Source organism: Lagopus leucura, unplaced genomic scaffold, assembly GCF_019238085.1.
Source record: "Lagopus leucura isolate 7727_CA_CO unplaced genomic scaffold, USGS_WTPT01 Super-Scaffold_100004, whole genome shotgun sequence".
NCBI classification, from domain to species: domain Eukaryota; kingdom Metazoa; phylum Chordata; class Aves; order Galliformes; family Phasianidae; genus Lagopus; species Lagopus leucura.
In genome coordinates this window covers 58,979,549-58,997,744 of record NW_024962264.1, presented here as the reverse complement: position 1 = coordinate 58,997,744, position 18,196 = coordinate 58,979,549, and the positions used below count along the sequence as shown (strand labels likewise).

General features: G+C 40.3%; 1 protein-coding gene across 2 annotated transcripts in view; it reads left to right on the top strand.

Moving 5' to 3' along the window:
- The first annotated feature begins 789 nt into the window (after window positions 1–789).
- Window positions 790–18,196, top strand: part of PPP2R2C (protein phosphatase 2 regulatory subunit Bgamma) — a 170,469-nt gene continuing 153,062 nt past the window's right edge. Inside the window, exons 1-2 of one of the 2 annotated variants that reach the window (XM_042871960.1) lie at window positions 790–892; window positions 1,075–1,155. In XM_042871960.1, the coding sequence (XP_042727894.1) occupies window positions 877–892; window positions 1,075–1,155 (97 nt within the window). In that variant the 5' untranslated portion in view covers window positions 790–876. Of the gene's footprint in view, window positions 893–1,074; window positions 1,156–18,196 lie in introns of those variants that run through there. The other variant, XM_042871963.1, reaches the window with a different exon arrangement.

Genomic DNA, 18,196 nt, shown 5'->3' with positions numbered 1-18,196 from the left:
GCAGATCCGCTGCCAGCGTGCCATGACAGCTGCCTACATTGATATGTTATTCTTGTGCTCCTCATCTCTTAGTGTGGCTTGATTATAGTCCTCCTGTACTAATTTGTACACTTTCCTCATTTCCCATGCAAAGGGTGTTCGCTTCCTCCATATGAGCTATGGCACGAGTGGGCCTCTGTCACCTGGGAAAGACAGGTGACGTGAGCACGACCTGCTGGCAGTGAGCTACAAAGCCACATCTTTGTGCTGAGCCAAGGAAGCACACGGCGTACACAGCAACTAACATACCTTCACATTCCCTCCTGTGGTGTTTTTGGGGTGGACATCTGTAAGAATAAAGGCATTTCTAACTAAGTTTGCTCTAGCTGACTGTTTCCTTATTCTAAAATCTAAAAATTCCCAGTGAAGACAAAGGTCATTACACAGCATGTAAGCTCACTTTGCATGAGGTTTGCTTTCACAGTTGCCTATCGCAGAGCTAGGACAGCTCGCAGACCCGCAGGCTCGAGGACAAGAAACTCTCTGCAGCCTCGCAGCTGGAGCAAGTGCTCGAAAGGCCGCCGAGCTCTCTCGGGGCCCCGCAGGGAGGAAGGGCAGGCGATAGCATCGCGCGGTGCCGCTCCGCTCCCGCTCGCACCTGTTGCGGTCACGGCAGGGCCGGGCGCGTCCAGCCGAGGCGGCACCGCCTCCGCCGAGAGCTCCGGGTGGAGCCGCCCCTCCTTCCCTCCCGCCCTCCCCCGGCTCCCTCAGCGCCCCGAGGCGGCGCGGCTGGTGCGCCGCCCGCTCCGCTGGGAGAAGGAGGAGGCGGCCCGAGCTGGCGGCGCTGGGAGCAAATCACAGTTCAGAGCACTGGGCACCTTTCGCAGGGCTGCACACATGTCCCAAAAACAGGGTATTTGGAAACGCTCTCTTTTCTCCCGGCTCTCCGTAGTCCCCTCGCGTCCGCCCGCTCCCTTCCGTCCCCTTCGTTTCTCCTCGCACTCCTCCCCACTGCTGCGGTTTGTCCTCTCTCCGCCGCTCCCCGTCTCCTCTCCCGGCTGCCCCCGACTGACGCTGCCTTTCCTCCTCCTCCAGTTGGCGCCCCCCCAGGCGAGAGCGCGGTTGACTGGTGCCTCTACCAGCTCAATGGAGCGGCCGAGTTCGAAGTCTCCGAAGGTGAGTACGGGGCGCTGAGGTGGGATGCAGCCCGGTGGCCGTTCCCACGTCCTCCTGCCCGTGGGCGGCTTGCGGGCTCGAGGCCGATGGCCTCGAAACGTGGCGGCTGCGCTTGGCCTAATGAGGATTGCTGTGGGTGCTGCTCAAGGCAAGGGGGGGAGAGGGGCTCATGGTGGGGCTGCTGGTGTGAGCACCTCGGCTGGTTGGCTTTTGTGGGGAGATGTTGGGTTTTGTCCTGTTTTGTCCTTTTGTCCTAGGTGGTGTTGGCCTGCTTGGCCACTTGGCTCTGCTGTTGCTCGTGAGGCCGTGCAGGGCGTGTGGAGAGTTGTTGTGTTTTCTTAACTTTGATGAGACTCGTAACTTGGAGAGTCTCATTTTTGAATATTCTATGAAAAAAGGAACAGCCTTTTGGTGCTAGGGCAAGAAAGTCTTCCTTCTGCCTCTGAGCCATGTATTCTTTCGAATGTATGCCGTATTTCAACCTAAGGGTCAACCTTTATTTTCCAGTACATCCTGTATGTAGAGCTGTGAGTGTCAGTGAGCACATTTCCATATGTCCACTGATTTTGTTTCCAGTAGGTTAAGTGGAGCAAGGACCTCATCTCCATGATGGCTGTTGTTAGTGTTATTTCTGAGGGGACTGCGTTGCTGTTTGCAGGGTGAACATGTGACAAGTTCAGGCCTGGCTGGAAAACTTTCTGGTAGTGAGGAAGGTGAAATGCTGTGCTAGGCTGGGCTCAGGTGTTAGACAGCAGGAAAAGCTTTCCAGTGATGAAGCCCCAGAATGGGTGAGGTGGATGAACAGTGAAATCTCACTCACTTGAGATATTGAAAGTTTGTTTTGCAAATGTTAGTTGAAGTGAGAAAGCTGCAGATCCTGCCATGGGGTGGGTGGATAAATTAATGATTTGAGGTCTCTTTCAGCATTGTTATCTGTGATTCTGTGGGATGCTAACTTTTCTGTTATGTCTATGTCTTGTGCTTTTTTTCTATTTGGAGCACTTAAACCCCAGTGTACTGATAATAAACTGCAGCTCAATCTAGGCTTTGGGCTAAGTTTATTTTTTCCTCAAACTATTCCATGGTGGTTTCTATTTGAAGGTTTACTTAATACTGTGCATAATTGCACTTGCATGCATACCAGATATTTCTTAAAATGCGTTGTGATTTGGTGCCTAGGTAATATTTTGTTCTTTTTTTTCTTTGATATTTTTTGTGTGTAGCTGCATACCAAACCAGATGTGATGACGATAGGTGGGGGTGGAAATTACATCCGTGTGAGGGAGTGTAATGAGTGAGTGACAGCATTTCTCAAGCATCATAGAAAGTTGAAAACAAGCTTTAGGTTGGCATTTAATTTTATTTAAAGATTTGAATGTGTGGGATACGCTTCTTAACCTTACTTGTCTGGGTAAATACCAGTGTTTCAGCACTGATTTGATAGTATTATGTTTTATTCAATGCAAGTGTTGCATTCCTTTGATTTATTGGACATCTTTGTCATATGACAGAATCAACTGTGACTTTTAAAATTAGTTTGCTAACCCTGACTTCAGTTTCCTTTAACATGAATGATTTATGGATGCCCAATTTTATACCATAACATAAACGGAAATCTTGTACGTTTTCTCTTTCTTACTCAGCATGGGAATATGTGAACTTCAGAGGACTGAAGACAGGCTGAAGCACCATGATTTGCTCACACAAACTGCAGAATTATAATCTTCTGCAGGCTGTACGCCCCATTTTGGTTAATAGGCTTATATATCTGACATGCATTTTGTTCTTCTTTTCCATTTTCCGGAATAAATGTTGTCTACTAAATAGTACTGATATGTAGGGACGTGTACAGCAATATAACCAGCACACTTTGCAGAAGAACAGCATTTAAAAGGAAATACTACAGTAACACGTGGCTTGACCTCTTGCATGATAGTAGAGGTTTGGACAAAGTCAAAACTTTTTATTTTCTGAAGTTTTCCTCTAAAATAGCTTTAATTACACAAAGCCAAATCGAACCAATTTTCGAGCTGAAAATTGATTGTTCCTAGGACTTCCAATGCAGATTTTTCTTCCATTCTTATCCAAAATAAATCCTTTTACTTTCAAGAAAGGCCGTAACAACTGTGATCACAGATGTGTTGGTTGGGGCCACCCAGTCAGTGAACAAAAGGACTAATTAATGTACATTAAATATAATTGTGTGTTCATGTAGATATATATCTGTGCAGATAACCATTTATATATTAATAATTCTAATTCAGTGATTCTTCTGGGCACTTCTTGCTGCTTTTGTTGCTGAATGCGTGCAGTGGTCTTGCAGTACTCTGTCAGTAAGACTCCAGAGTTGTGTTCAGCAACATTTCTGTCTTAGACTAGGAAAGAAAATTATCTTTTTCCAAAAATAGATGTGTTAGATGAAAAGCATTCATTTACATAACGCAAAAGCAAAATTGCGTATTTCAAATGCAATGAAAAATAGAGCATAGTAAGTAAAACATAACAATCAAAGCCCAGATAATCATGTTTGATTTAGTCTTGCTTCCTTGAAACAAAGCCCCATTTAAAATATTGCTACTTCTATAATTAACATCTAAGTGCAAAATATATTTTATTCATGCTAAAGATTTCAAAGCACTTTGCTCGCATTAAGTGCAGCCTCACAAAAGCTGCATGAAGAACAGTATTAGAGTTCTCATCTATGGTCTAGCAAAAGGAAATACAGAAGGATGTGATTTTTTTTGTTGGTAGGAACTCAATGTCTGCTATTGAGCAGTGAGTACTTTGAACTTCTGAAAAGTCAGATCTCATGCTGTTTGCCCAAAATATCTGGTGAACTGTGGGCAGGACTGCTTGTACAAGACTCTTTGCTTTGAGTTACAAACCATGTTAACTTTTTGTAAATGTTGTGTAAGTTAAAAAATGTTTGAGATGTTCTGATAGGTAAAATCAAATCTGTTAGATCTCGTACAGAATGTGAATAGCATTGCAATCACTAATGACTGTGTGCTTAAGAGAAGACTGAATTAAAATTCATATTCCTAGGTTTCAATCTTGGTAACTCCTCAGAAACTGATGAATTGAAATTGGTTTACAGTTTTAATTTTTGTCCAGTTTGTAAATTTATGCTGCTGAGTGACTGAAAACCACAACAGTAGTGCCTTGTGAGTCATGTGATGTAAACTTTCCTGATGTTTGCCTTAATGCTGCTCTACCATTCTCTTTTCTTCCTGAATAGTTTGAAAAATGAGTCATTGAGTAGGGAAGGTGGATTAAACTCTATTTTTAGTGTAAATATACATTTGAGCAATGTGTTATTTGAAGAAGCCAAAAGACTTGGGAACTGATGATTCTGAATTCAGTTACTGTAAGGTTTAGGTGCAGTAGTTTATTGCTCACTGTAGCTTTCAGAGATGGTAAGTCTGCTTTTGGTTCAGCAGTGTCTTTTCCAGTATTACATGAATTCCATGGAAAGCAATTTGACTGCACAAGCTTGCAGCTGAAGTGACATTCTGGTGGGCCACTTCTTCATTGCTTTTGTGCAATTAAATAGGAAGTCTCCATCTGTAGCTATGCTGACATTTCAGTCTTCTCTTGGATGAACCAAACAACTGTCCTCTGTTTCTTCTAAACAGACATAGTGGCAGCTCTTAACAGTTTGTAAGCATTTCTTTTGAGGTGTGATCACCATGAGTGGATGTATTTCTGTGAGGCCTTAGTTGGATGGACATGCTTTACAGTTCTGGTCTTCCAGTTGTTCCAAAGTGGAGTTAGACCGGAATGAACCATGCCTCTTCTGAGCCTCACAATTTTGGGAGAGACTGTTAAACCCATTGCCTCACCGCAGTGTACGCTGAAAGCTTGCGTACAGCACTGCAAGGTGATCGCAGGACTTGACTGTGCCCTAATGTACCTCCTGATACCATTGATGTCATTATTCCAATCCTGTTTCACACATCCATGATTACACATTCAGCAACTTGCTGTTTTTCATCTCTCCTCATTGTACAGTCTCTTATGTTGGTGTCTGGTTGGTCAACTGTCAGGGATATCTGGGAGCTGCTGCAGGGCAGGGAAAGGTCTCCTTTCTGGAAAATGCTATCACTGTATTGCTTTCATTATGATGGTTTAAATGGCTGTGTAAGACAACAGGAGATTCTATACAAGAAGATACGGGTTTTCAGTTTGGTGTAGCAGAATCTGATGTGTGTTTCCAGTATGAAAAGCTCTGCATTACTGTAGACCAAGGTATGCTGAGGCTATTTTAGTTCATCTGATGGCCTTACTTCTAATTATACTTACCACAAAATAGAATGTAGATACGTTTATCTCTGGGTTTTGTCTTTGTGTATTCATGAATTGGGTTTTGTAAGGGTCTTTCTTCAAATGTTACTGTGGATTACTATTCAAAATGCTTCTTGACTGACAATAAAATACTCAGATATACTCATGTATGTAGTTGTTATAAAAAAGTAAAGGTGAATGGCTTATTTACACTTCTTGTTTTCTGATTTTGTGCTTTGAATAAGAGTCGGTTTAATTTTTTGTGGAATAAATTAATTTAATGAAATACATGGAGAAGACTGAAGCAAACTGTTGTGTGAAGTCTTTGCACAGTGTTTCTACTGGAACTTAATATGGGTGCTGGATTGTGTTTTCTCCAAAGAGTCATTAATTGTCATTTGACCAAGAGAAAATATTTTGTTAACACTTCGTTAATTATTTTCTTTCAATATCCGACTGAGAATTTTAGCTCCTTCTCAGTAATCTGAAGCATTGTTTGAGAGATGCTGGAAGAACATGCTAAGCTTTGTAAAATTTTTTGCTAGGTTTCCAGGTTTTTTTTTCCTGTTCTTTTCAAGGACTCATTCCCTCTAACATCCCGTATTTGTTTATATGATCTTCTGGCTCTTTGCTGTCTGAAGTTGTAGCCTTCACAATCTCAGTTCTAGGATGTGGTCTTCAGCCACATTTTCCTCTCTAATCTCCTATTGATCCTTTTTCTTTCCTTCCAGTCTGCCCCATTGTAATAGCTTTACTTACATACTCAGTCATATTTTCTAAGCTCAGTTGGTTTCGTTTTGCTTTTCCTTTGTCCCTTTAACTCTTCTCTCTGCCAGGCTGGTTATGGGGGGGTCTCAGTCCATCAACTGTGGCAGGGTCTGGTGAAGGGATCTCCCCTCTGTGCCACTGGAAGTCTGCCATTTGCAGCAGGTGCTTGCACAGCAAATCTTAGCTCTTTTCCCTCTGTCTCTCACTATTTCCAGGTCTCCAAGGCTTACCGTTTTATAGGATCTTTTCAGTTCCATCCAAATAATTCCTGGCAATTTTGGGTTTGTTTGTGGTTGAATGATCAAAATTTCCTTGGGCGTTTCAGTTGGCTGCATCCTTTAAGATGCACTTGGTATACACATCATGAAAGATGAAATCACGCTGTTGTGTGCCTGATTATGCAGGTATTAGCAAGTCAAACATCATGCTTTCAAGTTATCTGGTTCAGAATTTAACAGGAACGTCTTTTATGCTCCCTCTTTCTCATTAAATACGCAATAATTTAATTTATGCCATGATTTTGTTATAAATAACAACACTGATGAAGGAAACTGATTTTAGTGGTGCCACAACTTTGCCATTTAGACTAATTTTTGTATGTAAATTAAATATTATCATTCAGCTTGAATATAAATTGGTATGGAATTGCCTGCTGGTCCAGCTGGAATGCAGAAAAATCACCAAGTCTTCACAAAGCCTCCTCTAATGTTATCAGTCAAGTCAGAAAGCACTGTGCAGTTGTTGCTGATCTGTATGAACCTGTTAAACATGAAACGAATTCTAAAAATGTAAGATTGTTTTGTTTCAGGAATTTCAACCCAGAAGCTTATGTTCTATGAGTGCGAAGCCAAAGGTCGTTACTGAGCTGTTCAGGGGATTCAAGCATCCTTCTGTCCCAGTCTATGTTTAAACAGAACCTTTCTGTCCTCAACTATGCAGTCTTTATTCAAAACTGTGGTATGTAGCTCATGTTTCTCTAAGTCTCTGTGTAATCAGTTGATGGTATGGGATGGAACCCGAAAGAACGGAAGGTATTGTGTACTGGCTGAATTCTGCATCTTGCCATTTAGGTTGAATTGTCATTGTGTGCTAAACCAGAAGAGGGAGCTACTTCACAAATTTCCAACAGTTTTGAACGTAACCCTCGTGGGTCTTTTCTCTTTGGTTGGGTGGAGAGTGGAAGACTGAATCCAGAAACTTCTTGTGATGCATTTTTTTTTTGTCACTCAGTTCATAGTTTGTTGATTTCTAAGGATTTTCTTTATAGACTTGTAGATATATATTTTTTCTTATAGACTTCAATTTTCTTCAATTTTCAACTGTCACTTCAGTGTTCATCTTCAAATGTTGTGTTTGTAGAACTCCATAGAACCTTTGGTTTTATATCATGATATCACTGATATCATGATTGCAATTTCTTATGTTTAATGTGCTGAGTTCTTTCTAAACATAGGTTTCCTGACTAGGATGCTGTGAATGTTCGCAGGGTTTTCTGCAGCATGCAGAATGAACTTGGTGGTCCAGTGAGATGGATCAGGCATACAAGGCATTGTACTAGAGTATTTTTTTTTTTATTTCTGTGTTGAGGGCATTTCTTCTGTTTGTCCCAGTAAGAAGATACAGATAGTATTTTGAAAACAGCAATTGTAACTAAAATAGCAGAACAAATGCATGCTAGCATGTACTTTTTCTTTTTTATTTTTTTCCCCCAAATTTTATTTTAAACTGCAGTGCAGTTTAGTTCTAGTGAGTAAATATGCCATTTCTGAGCTATAAAGGACTTTTGAAATTTGCTGACGACACCAAGCTGAGTGGTGCAGCTGACACAGTGGAAGGAAGGGATGCCATTCAGAGGGACCTCAATGGACTCGAAAGGTGGGCCCAGGTGAACCTGATGAGGTTCAACATGGCAAAGTGCAGAGTTTTGCACTTGGGCTGGGGGAATCCCAGGCATCCATACAGACTGGAAGGAGCAGTCCTTGGGAGCAGCCCTGCAGAGAAGGGCCTGCAGGTCCTAATGGATGAAAAACTTAACATGAGCCAGCAGTGTGCCCTTGTGGCTCAGAAGGCAAATGGTATCCTGGGCTCCATCAGTAGAGGGATGGCCAGCAGGGACAGGGAGGTGATTGTCTCCTTCTACTCTGCTCTTGTGAGGCCCCATCTGGAGTACTGTGTCCTGGTCTGGAGCCCCCAGTATAAGAAAGACAGGGAGCTGTTGGAGAGAGTCCAGAGTAGGGCCACTAGGATGATCAGGGGACTGGAGCACCTCCCCTGTGAGGACAGGCTGAGGGAGCTGGGCTTGTTCAGCCTGGAGAGAAGAAGGCTGCAGGGTGACCTCATTGCAGCCTTTCAGTGCCTAAAGGGAGCCTGCAAACAGGAGGGGAATCAACTCTTTGAAAGGGCAGATAACTGCAGGACAAGGGGAAATGGTTTTAAGTTGAGGGAGAGGAGATTTAGGTTGGTTGTAAGGGAGAAGTTCCTTACAGGGAGTGTGGTGAGGTTCTGGAACAGGCTGACCAGAGAGGTTGTGGATGCCCCGTCCCTGGAGGTGTTCAAGGCCAGCTTGGATGGGGCCCTGGGCAGCCTGGTCTAGTATAAAATGTGGAGGTTGGTGGCCCTGCATGCGGCAGGAGGGTTGGAGATTCATGATCCTTGAGGTCCCTTCCAACCCTGGCCATTCTGTAAATTTGAGAAGTACCAGGAAAAAGCATTTTAGCATGCATTTACAGTGCTGGTTAGAAAGGAGACCAGACTTCCAGTCATTCTGAAGTGCGTGGCTTGCCTAGGTCCCAATATTTGTTGGCTGGCTGAGCTCTAGGTTGATGCATGCTGCAGTGACAAATCTTGTCAAAGCTACTGTACCTCCAGGTTCATTGGTGGTCATTTTCTGTTAAGAACTGGCACAGTGCTGTGACTTCACTTTTTAAGGTACTGTTGAGAAAGAGATGAGTCTTCTTCCAACTGACTGCTGTGTTCCCCGTGTTGAAGGGCAAAGGAGGATGTTCTTAGTATTTTGAAACTTGTCTTTGTTTTTTTATCAGGAAGAGAGGATACAGCATTGCACTGCATATTGCTTTGTGCACAATCACCTTGATTAATTTCATGGGAGTTTTGAGATGCCACTGGGGCCTTCTTTTGCTGGAGATGAATATAGGACAGTAAAAGTCCTCATAATGCCACTGAGGGCTGAGAATGAAGTATTTCTTTTGTTATTGCATTTGGTAGCATTCCACTGTTGACTAACTTGAGGTTTGCTTTTAGAAAATCTTCAAATATGGCTGCCTTCACGGTGAGTCCCACTGGATTCCATTCAAACCTATGTATGCTGTTGTCGTGTGCCCTTCAGGTTATGCAGACTGCTCTGCCACAGTGTTTAGACGTCATAGTAAGTATTAGTATACAGCATTCTAAAATCTAAGTGAACCAAAATGAAAAATTCCTTTGCTTATTTTTAGCTGTGTTGTAAAATGCTTTTTTTTTTTTTTGCATGTACACACATCAGCAAATGCACACACAATGCACACTTTTTTCTTATGTTCATGCAAGATTTATACAAAAATCTAAGAATGGTAGATTAGATCAGTGAACATGGGTTTGTCCTTTTCTTTCTCCAGAAGTTTTTAGAATACATAGTGTTTATTTAAAATAGATAATATTTTATATGTGGTACATATCTGTAATAGTTGAAATATGAAATATTTAACTATATGGGAAAAAACTAACCTGTTATTATTTTCTTAAAACTGACAACTTCTTACGTGTTTTTAGGTTGTTCTTAGAGCACAGTTTTGTTTCAGAACGCATGTCTTCCCCAGATGTGTTGGCTATGTTCATTTACAAGCACATCTTATAGAGGCTCATGTCACAGTGAATAGCATTGACAGTTGTGATGATTACAGGAACATGTAAAGCATTAACCTCGTAAATCTTTCTCCACCTATTGTGTTAAGCAATTTGAAGTTATTATTCAGAAGTATGATGCAAAAGACAGTTCCATTATTTTAGTTGGAACCATTTTGATATCACAGTTAAAGACCATGTATTCAATTCAGAGACAATTAAGTCTAGAAACTAACAGGGTCCAGTGACTTGAGGTTTTACTTACAGAGAAGGCACGTGTCATTCAGAAGAGACTTGTACCGTCATTTAGCACATTTTCATTGGCAGTGATGTGCCACTCCATTTCAAAGATCTATCTTAAATAATTACTGTATTTAACAATCTTTTCAGAACCCTGTAGCTGAAATTATCCACAATTTCTTTGTCAGGTACAAAGTATAGTAATCTTCATTCTCTTTGTATCCAGAATAATTTCTTCTCTTTTCACTAGACTCAAATAGCTTCATCTTTGAAGATGCATGTCTAATAGTAGAAGTGTTACTCTTACAAGACTTAATGGTTTCTTAGTAGGTCTGTCTTACTGAGTAACCTTCTAGATCTTTGGAAGCTCTAACATCAAGACTATTTCTGTGATCAAATGACTCTTAGTTTAGAAGGTTCTCTGATAAGCTCTCGCATTAATGTTATAAACTCCGCTTTGAAACTGAGTGCTTGCTCTGGAAATAATCTGTGGTTTGGATTTTGTTCAAAAGAAGCCTAGCACTCACTGAGTTGCTCAAGTGCATTCAGGGGAGAGCAGGAGTCTGGTGAAGAGGCTAGAATACAAGGTGATGAGTGTGGTAGGATGTGAGGCAACAGCCTCAGGTTATGCTGTGGGCATTAGGAAGAATTTCTTTGCATTAAATGTAGTTAGGCATTGGAATAGGCTCCCCAAAGAAGAGCTTTAGTTGTGGTCCTGGAGGTATTTAAGGGATGTGTTGTCTTGATGCTTAAGGACACGGTTTAGTGGTAGCTAAGTGTGAGGTGATGGTTGGACTTGGATGATCTTAAGGATCTTTTGCATTCTACGTAATTCTATGATTCTAACTTGGAGACCTTCATAATAACATGCAAAGTAGGTATTACCAGTTCTAAATGATTCTGGGATTCTAAATACTTACGAGCTCACATTTTAAGCTTTCATCTTATTTTTCATAGATTTATGGGTTGAAAAGTTAAGAACATGATCTGTTTATTTATTTATTTATTTATTTGAAAAAAAAATCTTGAGGCTTTCCAGGTAGATAGAAAGTTTATTTCTTAGGCTTGGTAGGATATTGTTTTCATGTGTGCTGTCTCCTTCGCTCTGAGCCAAGAGAGTAGAGCTGTATTTTACTTTGGCTGTTTTTTCTGTATTTAATAGAGGTTTTGATCCCACTTGCCCTAATGGAGCACCCACCTTTTCTATTATAAATGGAAGCTGTTTGTTCATGGACAGACTAGCTGTGCATTGCTGTGTGTTCTTCACAAATATGCCAGTGTCTTAGCAACTTTGTGACATGATTTTGCTTTTTGATTTTCCCTTCTTCCTAAACTCCTCAACAGTAAGTAACATTCTCACTGTAGAAGTAATACCTTGTTGGTGTTTTTTTGGACATAGTAACTGTGCAATGGATTTTATTTTCATTTTAAAATTCTGTAATATTAACTTGGTATTTAAGATTTCTAATCTGATGATTTTAGAGGCATAACTGTTCAGTGACAGTTCCAAAATAGTGAAGTTTGTTGAAAACTCCCTCCCTGTTCCTGATTATGCCAGAAGACAGGATGTAGTAGTAGGGAAAGAGGAAAATGTGTATTTGGGGACAAAGAAACTGACCTCAAAGTTTGATTTCTTGTTCCAGCCATGAGACAAATCAGCCTTTGCCAAAGAAAATCTCCAGGAGCAGCAAGAGGCTGTGCCTCTCTCCTGCACTGATGCATGTCTCTGTAGCAGCTTGTGACCTATATTGCCTGTCAGGTGTCTGTCCTCAATAGTCTTATGGCAGAAATCACTTCCTTTTACTCTGTGCTCACAGTGTACCATAGCAATGCCCTTGCTGACTGGGACTAGGTAATATGGGTTTTGACAGCTCGGTCACAGGGAGATAGCAAAGATGACAATTATATATATGCTCTCTTAAAACCTTGAAAGAAAGCATGTACTGAAACCTTGAAATTCAGAGATGGAACAAATAAAGGAAGATGGTAAAAAAAAGCTTTCAGTGACATCACTGTGTTTCTGCTATTTCTGCAGGTGCCGTCCTGCATTTGACTCACAGGTTTTATGTGGCTCTGTTTTACTCCTTGTATATGCAGTGTGAGAACAATTAGAGTGCTCTACTTTGACAGACACAGCCATGTGTTCTTTCTTTGGTAAGAAGAGTTAAATGTTTAACCATCCGTGTAGGTTCCTTTTTCTGGAAAGAAACCAGCACATACTTACCTATGTTAATGTAACATTTTAGTTGAGATGATGGCACAAGTCAAGAAATTCAGAGATACAGTTCCCACAGCAACCATAATTCAACCTCATTGCTGGGAAAGCACAAAAGCCCACACCAAACACCATACACTGCCTGTATGCAAGTGTGTGAAATACAGTTGCTAGGAGAGCCATAAATTTTACTATCCAGAGGTTTTATTTTATTATTATTTTTTTTTATTCATATTTTGTAGCTGTAGTTCTTTGTATTTTATGGAAACAATACAATTTTTTTTTTCTTTTCTCTTCATCTAGCCCTATTCCTGAACTGTTGCAAATGAAGCTTATTCCTTTGCCTACCAGGGATTAAAAAAAAAGCCCAATATTTATTCAGAGACAATCATGCATCTTGTCATTCAAGCACATCCATAGTGTAAGATTCCACTATAAAATATCTCAAAGCAGTTGGAATGTGTTTCTTTTCAGTATTCATTAGGACTTTGTCAGCTGAATCTGCCGATTTCTTGATTTGGTCCCATTAAACATTTCAGTATTAGCAGTTAGTGAAGAGGTGGAAGCATCCTTGTTTTGAAATTAGAAATGTGTAAATACTTAAAGTACGGTACGTACTGGACAGGGAAATGATTTGTTAAAAAATATTTACATGATTTCCAGAAGATGTCTGGCTGGAATGTAACTTCGGGACATGTGATATGTGTATGACTTGAATCTTTTGAATCTGGCCAATTGAGACAGACTTTGACGCTTGAAGATTGTTGTACCAAGTTTTATTGTCACTGGGGTTGAGTATTATGTCTGTAGGTTGGATTGAACATTCATGATTTTTATTATTTTTTTAAATCAAACACATCCCCTTTGATTGAGGCATATGCTAATGCCTGCTAATTTATTTATGAAATCCATCCTAATAGAACTGTATCCCATCAATCATTAAAAAAACATAGGAAGTTACACAAGATAAGGGAGGTTAATGATAAGATTTCTTCTTCGGCAAACTACCAAAAGATTAAATTGGACTTAATTTAGTTTCTACTAGACTGCATTTTTTTCAGCTCTCCATCAAGTCTTAGCCTCCAGTATGAGCTCTTTTATGGACTGTCTGGGCAGAGCTGAAAGACTGATTGGATGTGAAAATGTTCTCCTAGGAAAATCCTTGGATTCTGCCCTTCCCAGATAGTTAGGCAATCTGCAATAGGAAACCTGTTCTGACAGTGCCTGTTATCTCTGCTAGGCAGAGATCTATCAGTCCCTACAGGGACTGTCACGGTGTACCTCAAAGCCAGGGTGAGGGGATTCACTCTGCAGCCCGCTGCCTTCCCAAAGCTTTTATTGTTTGTTTCATTTTGCTTAAAAGCTACTGAGGAACTGCAGGGATTTTATACAAGCACGTGTACAAAGGTATAGAATTATTAGTTTATATGAAATGCAGGTTTTCTTGTGTGAGAGTTTATGTACTGAAGTTGGAACTCGACCTGAAAATTAAAAAGCAGAACAAAAAGCTGTTCACAATGGCTCAATAATTTCTTTACAGCTAAATGCAGAAAGATTAGTTGAATTGTGGCTACTGTGTGATCAAGAGTTGGTGTAGTCTCTCCACAGGGTCTTTACTGTTTCTGAAATGAGGAAGGGGACTGGGAATTGTGAATCATAGGAGTTCTTCAAGGGGAAGGCACAATAGTGGAATTTGAATTGAATTCTAGGTAAAGTTTTGATATATGAGGCTGAATGTGCTGGTAAAGCAAAAACTCCATCAACAAAGTGAATACTTGTGGTACACAATCTGTGTGAGCATAAGCTTGCATCAAAATTCTGACTGTTATTTCTCCTTTCAGTGGAATGTTTTGGGGCTTTTTCAAAGTGTGAATAGTTACAAGGTTAGCTTTATTTTCTTATGTTTATCTGCTTACACCTAATAACTATGGAGTTGATAACTGAACTGAATACATTGGAGCAAAATGTCAGTGGAAACTAGGAACTGATGATTAGCGGTGTTGGCAAACAACAAAGCATCCCACTTGAAGTTGAGCTGTTGCTAATAAATAGGCAGGGATCTAGGAAGCACTTTGTTTGCATCAGTTTTGTTACAAGCAGATTAATAATGGCATTGCTGGATGATTTGGTGCGGTGATAAGTTGTTATTTTGTGCAACAAATTACTCTGCTTTTAGGTCAGGAAGTGCAGTGCTCTGTAGATACTGCTGGAGACTGCCAGTGATCTCAGGCGTCTTGTTTTGTTTAGGCAGGTTGGGGATCCTCTCAGTACAACTCTACTGATGCGCATGTTTTTCCTTGAGTGTGTATCTTCCTCTGTGTGCACATAGCCCCCGAGATGTGGATTTCCTAACGGAACGGAAGACTTTGATGAGAGCGGATGGCCGTGTCACCTCTGTGTTCTCAGTGGAGAGGAAAATCTTCCGCAGTGGGATTAAAGCCATCTGCTTGCGTCATGGGCTGTTAGGTGTGAGATACAATTCGGCTTCTATTTGTTAGTTGCCATTAGGAAATGATTTTTGGTCACTGTTGATTTGGTGTACGCCACGTTCCATCTGTTAGGGACTTTTGTCATTTCTCATTATTTGAAAATATGTATTTGTGTCAACTGCAATTAGCTGGAAAGAATTAATGGAAAGTTTTTGCAAATTTTCAGTTCAGTTGTGGGGAATTTAGAGTATTTTACGTTTATCTAGTCATTAGGATGTCATGCTGTCAAAATTACCAAGATGTTTGTGTTGCGCTTGTTAAACTGATAGAGGTTTTACAGAGAAGTTGATAGTGCTCTGTTAGTGCAGCAAGCACTGCCTTTTGCAGGATCACGTTTCCTGCTTTGACCAGCACCTGACCACTGAAGCTGATAATAATAATATTTCTTTTAGGTTTGTCTCAGACTGATTTTTCACAGAAAATTCCAGTTGAACCTGCCTAGGTGGTTTTGAGAATAAGCCGTAGAAGAAAAAATACTACTATCCTTCTGCCCATTAAAAAAAGAAGTAAATTTGTCAACCTTTCCTTTGAAAAGTTTTCATTTTTGCATGTTTTGAATCAGGTGCTTAATAAAACGATGTACCTATATTAAGGAGTGTTTTTCACTGTAACTTTGTTCAGTTGACCAAACCTCTGAAAAACTGCAGTTCAGATTTTCTCATTTTGCTACAGCTTGGTATGTGTCTTCTCAGGGCAGAACTTGAACGTATGTTTCTCTAAGTTCTGGTTTGATTTGGATGAGAGGTGTTTCTGGTACTGATGTCCTGCAGATTCCTGTATGGTGTTGGAGCTTTCTCCCTGCTGTGAAGGAGGAACCTCTGTCTGTTTTGATGCAGAGCAAGACTGGCTGTCAAGAGAAAAAGATACTGGGGGAGAAGGAATGGACTGGCACTGTGGAGCTTAGGTGAAAAGAAAATCAAAACTCTGAGGATGTGGAGGAGGCGTGTGGTACCAGCTATGACATTAAGTGAGCTACATCCATCTTGTGTGTTGAGTAAAGTAATGTAAGAAGTTTCAGACTGTCTCAACATGTACCGGTGACAGAGGTACTCATATTTTGACGTTTAGTTTCTGTCTGTTTGCATTTGCAAAGCTGGTGAATAACTTCTTAGTTGTGAGAATGAAGGAAAAACAGTCTACATATTAAAGAAATCAAATATCAGTGTGGCTTTTATTAAAATGGCTTGGCTTTAGAGAAACATTCAGCATGAAAAAGAACATATTTAAAAAAAAAAAAAAGTAAGTTGAAATGGTCATAGGTATAGTATCTTCCCACGTAGTTTCTTGCTAATGTAAAAAAATATTATGAGCTTTGTCATCATAATTTTTTTTTCCTCAGTCACCTTTAGCAACTTGGAAGCTCAATCCAAATGCATATAAACAAGTGTGTGAATACAGAAAATAAAAATGGAAAGTACTGGAGGCTTTGACTGAATACAAATTGTTATAAAAGCCAGAAGTAAATGCAAAGTACATAGTGCTTGCAGATCCATTTCAGATGTAGTACTTTCATATAATATTTTTAATGTGGTATCAAAACTAGAGAAGTTAGTGTGAAAAATACAGTAAAATTAATCATATTTCAGAGTAGAGTCATAATACTTGAAATTTAGAACACTGGAATTCAGTTTCCATTTGTGGAAGTTCAGCTTATGTTCCAGCCTTGAGTGCTTCAGGCTCATTTCTTCCTGAATGCAAAATGGGACTGAAGTGAAACATGAATATTTGGATTTAGACAAGAGATAAAAAAAAAAAACTTATTACAGAGTTCAGGAGGTTGGCATAGCATCCTTTGCAGCTTTTCTGCCATTCCATATGGCCAGACAAGTAGTGGATGCCCTATCCTTGGAGACATTCAAGGTAAGGCTGGACCAGGCTGTGAGCACCCTGGTAGAGCAATAGGTGTCTGTGTTCATTACAGGGGAGTTGGGTTACATGACCTTTAAAGGTCCCTTCCAACTCAAAGGATTCTGTGATTGTACGATCGTGATTCTGTGGTTCTAAGAAGCCCTATGACTAAGATATAACATAGCACATGGGCTATTATGTTCTGAGGTGGGATAAACAATTAAATTAGAATTGTTTTTTTATGGTGTTTTGCAGCCAATTGTTAATTTGCAGAATTTGGTAATTCTCCATAGATATCTCTGTCATTATTATGGAGTAGCAAGGTTCTATTGTAATTGACAGTGGCTGAAAATAATTAATATTTCAAAAATGCATACATAGTTGTTTTCCTTTTTTTTTTTATTAAAAAAAAAATCTTTCAAAAATGATTTGTATCCCAATGGGAGTCAATTTAGAACCTGCCCAATGATGTACTGAAACTTTCATGGACTTCATTAGGAATAGAAACCTGGCTTTTCACATCAATTTTTGCTGATGAAGTGATAGCTGTTTTTCTATGGGGAACAGTTATAAAGTATTGCTTGAAACCATGAAATAGTAGCTGCTGTCTTTGTTCTCCCCTTTGGCATGGGATTCAGGGATGCAGAACATAGAAACCTCTCTTTTCTGAGAGTAGAGAAATGTCTGTTAGATCACAGCTCTTCAGATCCTCCCAGAGACTTGCTTGGGATATATATTTTTTAATATGTGTAGTAGATGACAAGTAATAAAACCAGGGGGGTTATTTGTTGTGTGTTTATGGTTGAAACTGTCACATTGTGTTTTCAGACTTGTCAGTGGCCAGTCAGCTCTGCCTGAAGTCTCAGAGGTCAGGATCTGAGCACTGTGGAATGACGGCTTGTGCTGTGATTGTAGAGAAGGGCCTTAGGTTGCATTATGTTGATTTAGGTTTTTCAAACAGGAAATTTGATTGCTGCGTCTTGGATGACTTATAACGTGACAAGCATGTTATGTATTTAATTATAAGGCATGCTGATAGAAGGAGCTGGGATGGCAGAATTGTGGGATAGAACAACCTGCGGTGTGGGACGTACTGGCACACTGCATCCCTTTGCCAATCTTTTCAGCTGCAGCTGATGGGAGATTTTATCTGTTCCATTTTCCTGGACCAGATGCAGTGCTCTGGCTATTGGCAAAATGGCTATACATAATGCATGGAAGGAAAATCTTAACTAGCAGGAGGTGGTGAGTGCGTGGCAAAGTTTAAGCTTGTATCCTTTAGATATTAGGAAAATAAAGCAAGAGATGTGCAGGGTTTAAGCTGGTTATCATTCTATTTCTGTAGATACACATAGAT